Source organism: Dreissena polymorpha, chromosome 2, assembly GCF_020536995.1.
Source record: "Dreissena polymorpha isolate Duluth1 chromosome 2, UMN_Dpol_1.0, whole genome shotgun sequence".
NCBI lineage: Eukaryota > Metazoa > Mollusca > Bivalvia > Myida > Dreissenidae > Dreissena > Dreissena polymorpha.
This window is the reverse complement of record NC_068356.1, coordinates 13,426,601-13,437,495: the sequence shown is the minus strand read 5'-3', so window position 1 is coordinate 13,437,495 and position 10,895 is coordinate 13,426,601. Positions and strand designations below refer to the sequence as shown.

Here is a 10,895-nt window from a genome sequence, read left to right as displayed (position 1 = left end):
GAGGTTTGAGCTTTGAACATTTTATTCATGAAACTCTTGTGGTCATTTGGACCCCCTTAGTGGCCTTAGTGGTACTTAGCGGTCCTTAGTGGTCCTTAGTGGTCCAGAGTGGTATTTAGTATGACCGCATGTGAATCGTGCACATCAAATTTGTGTCAAGCAAATATGCACTTCATGATGACTTCCCATTTGAATTCTCATTTCAATAACTTCAGAACTGAAGAAGTTGGCTAAATAACCTTATCATCATATGCAAACTAAATGCATACAAAACACTCTGTGCCCTTTCTCCAGTCTCCAGACTATAATACCATTTGAAAAAAAGTCACGGTCAGGGTATGAAGATAACGTGAACTTAAATGTTGTGATTTAGTACATTTAGATAACATCACATCATTTTACAACAAAGATCCTATGGTAGACATATTTGCCCTTTGGGTCTTACAATGAGAATATGATACAGATGTCTTCAAACCCTGGTCACAGGGAGATTAACAGTAGCAAGTAAACAAATATATTTTTATTTAAGTTATAATTCATGAAAATCATAAGACAATTAAAACAAAACACATGTGATAATGAAACGACGTATTTGGCAAAATAAGTATCATTTGTGACCGTATGTATAAAATCTAAGATCTGGTTGACTGGTGCAATAAGAATATACCAGATATCAAGATAAGCACCTGTGTTTCATCTTTATTTTTGAAGACTTGTACTTTAAATAAATAGACTGTAATGGGTTTGAGATTTATGACAAAATGTACCAGTTAGTTATCACTTGTCCTTCAAATGAAACCTTTTTCAATCTTAGAAAAGTATCTAACACTGCAAGGACTATGATCATACTGTTGTCAATGAAATACTGACAGTAACCGTCCTGATGTCATTTACACAGTAAAAGTGTCTTCAATTGAGGCTTCATAACATATTAATGTTATGTCCAGTTTACAACAAATATGATTAACATCATTTGAGTCCAATCAGTTTTTCAATTGGTGGATACAGCCAATCATCATCAGCAAGTTGCTTTGCCATTTGTCTAAATTTCTTCATTCTCTTTTCATGCGCCTCTAAAATATAAAATGGGTTCATTCAATTATTAAAGCACAGAAAATTGTATGATAACAAGGGAAACTCAGGCGTTGACCATATTGCAAGTAGTACAGAAGTCAAAAAACCAAAAGATACTGCATATTGTTATTTATCTGTAGATGTCTAATAGTACATACATAAAATTGAATGTCACAGATTTATGTTGAAAAACATTCACAACACATTCGGTATCAGGTCCTGGTTGCTCATAACTTAAAAGGCCAGTTAAGCTGACAGACGTTAATTTTTTTACCTTTATCTCTTTATTGCGAATTTGTGACTCATTCATGATTTGTTCATTGCTCTATACCATTCATATGTATGCATTTTCTCATTAATTGAAACCATTTGGGTGACATTTCAAAGAAAAACAAGAGCTGTCAGAAGACAGTACACTCGACTTTTCGAGTGCTTGACAGTATATAGGGGAAATTGTTCATATTCAATAAGGTCATGGTAATATAGTCATATTCTAACTGGAAGAGGACCATCATTAAAACATATTGATCGCTTATGTTTTAAAGAAGTGGTATATTATAGACGATTCTGAGTTCAAGTATATTTTCGACAATCTATTAAACATTTGTAAAGACATAAAACAAACTAATAAGATTATATTTCAAGTTTGATAGCAATAGCTGGGTGTGATGGTTGGACGGTCTTTCAAAAATAAAATCATAAAAATAATATGTTTTTTTACCATGTTTAAAAAAAAAATGTGTGTGTGGGGGGAGGGGGGGTTGAAGAGAGTGAATAATGTGGGTGTGTGGTCATTTATTAGATGATATTTCAAAAATAAGAAGAAAAAAAAGATAAACAAAAATTCCGGGGGTGGGGGGGGGGGGGGGGGGGCTGGGGGATGGTTTGGGGGGAGTTCATTGTGGTATGTCAGGTTAAGTGTTTTTAAGTGTTGTAAGAGCTGTGTTTGTGAAACACAATGCCCCCTACGGCGCCACTTTGAAGCCATAGACCTTTGACCTTGAAGGATGACCTTGACCTTTCACCACTCAAAATGTGCAGCTCTATGAGATACGCATGCATGCCAAATATCCAGTTGCTATATTCAATATCTCAAAATTTGACCTTTGACCTTGAAAGATGACCTTGACCTTTCACCACTAAAAACGAGCAGCTCCATGAGATACGCATGCATGCCAAATATCGAGTTGCTATCTTCAATATCGCAAAATTTTACCTTTGACCTTGAAGGATGACCTTGACCTTTCACCACTCAAAATGTGCAGCTACATGAGATAAGCATGCATGCCAAATATCAAGTTGATATCTTCAATATTGCAAAATTTGACCTTGACCTTTGACCTTGAAGGATGACCTTGACCTTTCACCACTCAAAAGGTGCAGCTCCATGAGATAGGCATGCATGTGGCGGGGATTGCCAAATATTGAGTTGCTATCTTCAATATTGCAAATTTTGACCTTTAACCTTTACCTTTGACCTTGAAGGATTACCTTGACCTTTCACCACTCAAAATGTGCAGCTCCATGAGATACACATGCATGCCAAATATCGAGTTGTTATCTTCAATATTGCAAAATTGTACCTTTGACCTTGACTTTGAAGGATGACCTTGACCTTTCACCACTCAAAATGTGCAGCTCCATGAGATACACATCCATGCCAAATATCAAGTTGCTATATTCAATATTGCAAAAGTTATGCCCAATGTTTAGGTTTTCGGATGGATGCACAGACTGACAGACAGTTCAACTGCTCCCGGGGGCATAAAACAAGAGCTGTCAGAGGACAGCACGCTCGACTATCCGAGTGCTTGACAGTATAACGTAAGCCATCATGGAAAGGGGGGGGGGGGTATAATGTGGGTGTGTGATCATTTAATAGATGATGTTTCAAAAATAAGCAAACAATAATTATTTTTAATAAGGGGGGGGTGGGGTGGGGGGGGAGAGGGGGTATAATGTGGGTGTGTGATCATTTAATAGATGATCTTTCAAAAATAAGCCAAAAAAAAATATTTTTTTGGGGGGGGGGGAGGGGAGGCGTGGGGGATGGTTTGGGTGGAGTGCATTGTGGTATGTCAGGTAAGTGTTGTTTTGTCAAACTTTAACATAGATTTATCAATAATATGGATATTCTAAGCATAAAAGGGGCCATAAATCTGTCAAAATGCTTGATACAGTTGTCTGCTCTTGTTTATAGGTTGGGGTCATGATGGTAAACAAGTCTGCAAAATATGAAAGCAATATGAATAATATGCATATTCTAAGTATAAAAGGGGCAATAATTCTGTCAAAATGCTTGATACAGTTGTCTGCTCTTGTTTATAGGTTGGGATCATGATGGTTAACAAGTATGCAAAATATGAAAGCAATATATCAAGGGACACAGGAAATATTTGGGGTAGTACGCAATCTTTAACATAGATTTATCAATAATATGCATATTCTAAGTATAAAAGGTACTTCAGGAACAGGGTTGGCATATTGACCGGTCAATTGAGTATTGACCGGGCCGGCGGTCAATACCCGGTTAAAACCGGTCAATACTGGTCATTACTGGTCTTTACTGGTCAATACTGGTCGATTGAAAATTGTAGCATTTAAACATTACAAAGGAGCCATTTTATATTTAATCAATAATTATTCTGTAATTGATAAACTTTTTGCTGAGTTATTTTTTGTAAAAAAAATCTTTAAAGCTGTAAAAAGTTACTTCTTTATTATTTACGGAAACAGCCTCAAATACATAAGGACTAAGGCAATATCTTTATCTCAGTGTATCACATCTGTTACTAAAGTACTATTGTAGGTACCATTGCATTTCACTTATCTATTGATATATCTATTTGATAAGCAGATGGACAAACAGAACTCTTGTGTATTCTAGGGTTATAAATCTGGCCTCTTAGTTGGTAATAAAATGCATGCAGTGTTATGTCTCTGATATTGACAATTAAGCAAATCTGCCCTTCGGCTATTTCATATCACTCACACAAAAGAAGATTACATTGTACTTACTATTAATTTAATAGTTACTTCTAACTTGTTTCCTTTCTGTATTAAGAGGGTTTTTTTCCTTTTCATATTAAAAAGTTCAATTGGTATTCAAATGAATAAACAATCAAAGTTCTTGATTTTGCCAACAAATTATGTTTTCCAATTGTGGGTCTACTCTTCTTTTCAATTATTTTTTTCTTTTAATAATTATTTCTTATTATACTTTTATATTCTTATATCAATAAAAAAAGTTTTTTACACTATTTTGTTTAAAAAGTATTTAAAGAAATCAATGCAAGAATACATGACAAGTAAGGATTGTGTCAAAAAGGTGCCATTTAAGGCCCTATTATCAGTTTTGGGTGCCCCAACCTGTATAGGTGAGAAGACTGTTAGAAGACTGTGGGGACAGTGGGGTATGAGGAACAACGCATACACAGTAATTTACAGGTTCTTGTTGAATCAAGCACAGAATTATCTGAGCATCATAATTCATTAGAATTGAAAAAAAGTTCAATCGACCAGAAAAATCCAATTGACCAACTTTGACTTATTTGCAAAATTTTGAGAGATTGGCCTACAAATTGCATGAACAGGTATAAAATAGTGGGTATTAATAGCTTAAGACATTATTTGCAACATGTCTGTTTAATTTATATTATCAATATTGTTTAATTAGGCATGGAATATAAATTAAAATTGGGGGTAAAGTTCAATTGACCAGTATTGACCAGTAATGACCACATCGGGAGTATTGACCGGGGCGGTTTTAACCGGTAAAAACCGCCGGTTAAAACCGGGGGCGGTCGATTGGTGCCAACCCTGTTCAGGAATAAAGTGGACCTCAACAGAAAACTTAACCAATTTTTCAATTTTCTAAGTATAAAAAGGGGAATAACTCTTAAAATAATGCTGACAGAGTTATGCAACTTGACATACACAATTGTCTTGTTGCCATTAAGAAGTATTCCAAGTTTGATTTAATTATCTTTGATAGTGTTAAAGTTATATGACTTCTTAAAAAACTTTAACCAACGGCGACTGTGACGCCAGGGCGAGTAGTATAGCTCTCATTTTTCTTCGAAAAGTCGAGCTAAAAACAAAGGCCCCTTGTGCAAAATAATAATGTAAAAATATTTCTAAAAGGCCGATTGAGGGCAACTTGAAAAAAAAATATTTTCACACATTTACACATCACTAAAATAAAAAGAAATAGTTCTTTAGAAAAAATACAGTGCATTTGATTTATTGACACAGCGCGCTGATTTAATAAAGATAAAATAATTATTGTGTGTTTTTATTTAAAAGTGTTATGCCGCGCATACATGACAGACGCCCCAATCTTGGCAGGACAGTCCTGCTTTTGTGGTGTTTTTCCCGGTGTCCTGATGTGACACAATTTGTCCCGACAATCGTAAAAAACGACATACGTTCTATAATGTCAAAATAAAATTCGCTATTCAAGCTCCGTCTGGATTAAATTACCATCGCTAATCCCTTTATTGCCCCCTTTTAACAAACCATATCTACTAATCAAGTGATCCAGTGTTGTTTTTAACACCTCATCAGCGATCTATCGGCAAATTATTTATTTTATCGTGCATTCACACCATGGTGTTTTTATGATAGGGGTCACTAATTGCTAGCCAGAGATGCAACGTAGTGAATTAAAAGCAGACTGCTTTTGTATTTCAAGGCCAAAATCAAATCCAAAGATACTATTAAGCGGTATTGTGTGTATTATACCACCTGAAGCTTAAAAACCTGTTATAACACCAGTTTTGTATAACAAACAAATTGAGCTCTAACCGATACACATTGATGTTTCACATAAATTTACTTTTGTTTTTTACTGATTTTCAGAAAATAATTTGTACATATTGCATCAATCTAAATTTAGAGTTAATTGATGATTGGTTGAAAAAAAACAGTGCTCAATGTGCGCACATCGCGTGAACGATTACCCATGCTTCTTCCCAAATTGTACTCAAATTGAGGAATGCCCCAGATTTCATGTTATGGATTCATCTGCATAGTGCACATGTGTGTTTACTTCTGGAAAATGGAGAATGTCTGTGTTCATTAAGTTCTTAAGCACATTTATTGTCCATATTTGCTAGAAATAATGAGATTTTGATAGTAATATACTGATTACTGACTGCAGTTAAGACGGCATGATCGATCATTTTAGGTGTCCTGCTTTTTGGTCAAATGTCCCGACATTTTTAATGGACTGTTCCGATTCTGACCTGAAAATTTCGGGCATGTATTTTTGTGGTTGTTTAAGGATAATAAACAAATTGTAGATCAATTGAAATAAAATTTATAAAGTGTTATCCCTATTTACCCTATGCAGCTTTAAAAATAAAAGGCTTATTAGGGATGGTGCTTGATGCATATCATTATGTTTTCCCAAATCAATACCACCTTTCTGTGTTTTCTTTATCAGTTCGTCTGTGTCCTGTTCTATTTCAAGTCTACTATTCAGGGATGAGTTGGCTTTGAATTCTGCTGAAAAGAGAGCAGGAATGAGACTGTTTAGTTCTCTGTAACCCAGACTCAACTACATGGGGCTGTTCCTGATTTATGGACAAGTGGGTGATTGTTAAGGCTTATCCTAATGTTAATTATGTTAAATTTATTTAATTACTGTATATACCCTTGAGATTTGTTTGAAAATGTATTATCCCTCATTCCTACAGTTTCAGGGCTCGAAATTAACACTCGCACACTCGCAAAATGCGAGTGAAAAATACCGATTGCGAGTTAAGTTTTCAGCCACTAGTAATTTTTTGCGAGTAGAGAAATAGTGAAAAAAAAACAGTATTATTGCTAAATGCGTTCGACGTCCTGAACGCTAAACCATAGGTCATAGAACGTCCTAATACCCGTATGCGGAAACGCGCACCTTGTATATAGACTGGAATACTTATAGTACAGATACGAGGATGGTATTGGTACAAAGAACGTTAAACAGTCGACTAATTCACACGTGTTCATTGAACTTGAACATACATGGCGTCGAAGCGAAAAATAACATGTAGTTTCTTTTTGCCCACAGATGGAAATAACAATACGATAGATAAAGCAAAGTTAACTGTTGAATAAAAAAAACGATATTAAATTATGTGTCCAGCAAAATTTGCGAGAATGTTTTTGATTTTGCGAGTCGGTATTAAAGCTGCTCGCAATGTTTTGCAAGTAGAAAAAAAATTAAATTCGAGCCCTGAGTTTCATTGTTTTTCTATGTATTTTCAGACCCTTATGTTTTGGCAAGTATTATATACTCAAGACCTTGAGTAATTGAACTTAAATTATAACATTCTATCCATAATATGTTGTTTTTGTTACCAAATGTGTGAAATTTATATTTTATTTGAAAAATATAACAAAATTGGCATAAATTTAGCAACATTTGCTACAGTTGATGTGTAAATACCCGGAATTAGAAAATGTTCTCTTTTAAACAGAGTATTGTTGTTTATTAGTCTGTAATATGTATTGAAATATTTTTCTAAAAAATTTGTCCGAAATATGTTATCCGAAATTATACGCTTATTAGTATTACAGTATATTCAGTTTACGTAGTTGCAGATTGTAACGAACCTTCTTCATTGCCGGTACACGGTATTCCTGGAGATTGAAAGAGCCTAGTAAAAAGAGCTTTCCGAACATCATTCTTTTCAGAATCTACGCTCATTTGAACTATTCTATAAACTTAGGTTTGACGCGTTGTTGTTGTTGTTTTCATATAGGCTAAATATCACAGTATTGTTCAATCTCTTGCACGACGGTTACATTACATTCTCTGCGTGGAGAGTATTGTTGACAAGTCGAACCAATCTCCAAGCAGCGTTGTCGTTCCATGCCCTCACATACATATTTTTAATATCTGCGCATAGGTTGTAGTCGAATCTCTACACCACTCTTCGATCACAGGGGCCACTTAGCGGTAATTATCGGCTTTCCCGAGATAGGCACAAAAATTACTATTGCCTCTAACGACAAACAATATGATGATGATGATGAGGAGGAGGAGGGTGAAGATGATGATGATGATGATGATGATGATGATGATGATGATGATGATGATGATGATGATGATGATGATGACGCTGATGACGCTGATGATGATGCTCATGCTGATGATTATCGTTATGTGATGGTGATGGTGATGACGGTGGGGGTGTTGATGATGATAATGATGATGATGATGATGATGATGATGATGATGATGATGATGATGATGATGATGATGATGATGATGATGATGATGATGATGATGATGATGATGATGATGATGATGATGATGATGATGATGATGATGATGATGATGATGATGATGATGATGATGATGATGATGATGATGATGATGATGATGATGATGATGATGATGATGATGATGATGATGATGATGATAACAGCTCTAAAAATGTATTAATATTTTAATGGTGGGGGTGTTGTTGTTGATGATGAAGATGATGATGATGATGATGATGATGATGGTGGTGGTGGTGGTGGTGATGATGATGATGATGATGATGATGATGATGATGATGATGATGATGATGATGATGATGATGATGATGATGATGATGATGATGATGATGATGATGCTGATGATGATGATGATGATGATGATGCTGATGCAGATGCTGATGATGCTGATGATGATAACATCTCTAAAAATGTATTAATATTTTAATGGTGGGGGTGTTGATGATGATGATGATGATGATGATGATGATGATGATTGATGATGATGATGATGATGATGATGATGATGATGATGATGATGATGATGATGATGATGATGATGATGATGATGATGATGATGATGATGATGATGATGATGATGATAACATCTCTAAAAATGTATTAATATTTTAATTCTAAATGAAGTGCTTATAAATACTTATGTTATCACATTTTTGCATAGCATTTCAAATGTACCAACGAAACAACATTTAGAAAACATTGAAAAAATACTAGTAAATGATGTTTGTGACCTCTTTTAACGAATGAAACAATATAAACAAGTTCTTGCCATTGAAAAGAAGCATAAGTGATTTGTATACGCCCGTTTATAAAAACGTTGCGCGCGGTTGGTAGGCCGGTAGTGTATAGGTCCCTGATTAAACATAATGAACATAATGAAGTATGCACAAATGTTTTTCTACTAACAATAAATCATTTTATTTTATTATAACATACACATAAACATGATGCATAAAAAATAACAACACTTAAAGTTCTATATTTATTGAACATAATGAACTATTTACAAATAGTTGTATACTAACAATAAATCATTTTATTTTTTGTTATTAATAATTACAATTGTCAACATTGTTGTAATTTTCTACATTAATAATCACCCCAATATCATTCACACCTATTCACCTATATATTATCAGTGGGACGAAACGTCTACCCTTTTTTAACACAAATATCAGTGGCACGAACTGGTAGTGGCACGAACCGTCCATAAACCCTTTGAAAAGGGGGTTTAATGAATGTGCGTCAAGTGTCGACCCAGTCTTGTGCGGACTGCACAGGCTAATCAGGGACGACACTTTTCTGATAATTTTCGTTTAAAGAAAGTCTCTTCTTAGCAAAAATCCACGGGTGATTCTGGAACAACACTTGACGCACATGCCCTCCGAACAGAGCGACGCTCAAATCTACATCTACATTGTGCATCGCTGCAATCACGCATGATTATTATGCGACGGGTGGTGGAAGAATAAGAATAAAGAATGAGGGACAGTAAAGTAAGAAGAGCTTGATAGTTAAAAGACAGAAGGAAAGTAAAGCAGAACACCAGCTACGTTTCGCCCTTCTCCCTCATGCCTCTCCGGCTACGATGGCCGCTGAGAGGATTGAACCTCAACCGGCACAGCCAAGAGGGGTCATTAGGAGTTACTTTGTAGCTGGCGCTGACAACTTATTCAGAATCTGGTTGTTGCTAGCCCCCGCTTGAAGGATACCAAGTCGGGGGATTCAGCAATGGAGGCTGGTAGGTTGTTCCAGGTGGCAATTATACTTGGAAAAAAGCTGTGGCGATAGTATGAAGTGGATGTCGATAATGGCAGGAACTTGATGGAGTGGTTTGCTCGTGTCCGGCTTGAGCCAGGGGAAAGGTATTTCGAGACTGGTATGTCCACGAGGTCGTTGGTTATCTTGTAGACCATTGTCAGCTTGGCTTTGGTTCTTCTGGACTCTAGAGTTTCCCACTGTAGGTGTTCGAGCATTGATGTGACGCTACTAGTATTGTGATATCTGTTCGTCACATAGCGGGCTGCTCGTCTTTGGACCATCTCCAGGTCGTGGATCTGCTCCTTATGGTATGGGCTCCACACAGTGCCGCAGTACTCTAGGTTGGGGCGAACGAGGGAAAAGTATGCTGCACTTTTTACCTCTTCGTTGCCTATCCGTAAGTTCCTGCGTAGGAAACCAAGGGAACTGTTGCCTTTCTTGATCACTTGTTGGATATGTGGCTTCCAGGACATGTCCTTTGTTAGCTCCAACCCAAGGTATTTGGATGCGTCTTCACATGCAAGCGTGTGGCCTTTGAGGGTGTAACTGTACAGGAGTGGTGATCGCTTTCTGCACACTCGCAAAATGCAGCACTTCTCTGGGTTAAAGGACATTCCCCAGAGCTTCTCCCAGTCCCACAGGCCTTCCTGAAGCACTTCACTGTCCTGCTCCGAGGATATTTCTCTGTATACTACACAGTCATCTGCGAAGAGCCTGGTCTTGGAGGAGACTGTAAGGGGTAGGTCGTTAATGTAAACAAGGAAGAGGATCGGTCCCAGAACGCT

At 36.4% G+C, this 10,895-nt stretch overlaps 1 protein-coding gene across 1 annotated transcript; it reads right to left on the bottom strand.

Annotated features, from left to right (window-relative positions):
• Window positions 1–505: 505 nt before the first annotated feature.
• LOC127865947 (uncharacterized) lies at window positions 506–7,838 on the bottom strand. The gene is made up of 3 exons (XM_052406110.1): window positions 7,678–7,838; window positions 6,499–6,582; window positions 506–1,073 (listed from the first exon to the last, which is right to left on the bottom strand). The coding sequence occupies exons 1-3, from the start codon at window positions 7,769–7,771 to the stop codon at window positions 970–972; spliced, it is 282 nt and encodes a 93-aa protein (XP_052262070.1). The 5' UTR covers window positions 7,772–7,838; the 3' UTR covers window positions 506–969.
• Window positions 7,839–10,895: the final 3,057 nt, after the last annotated feature.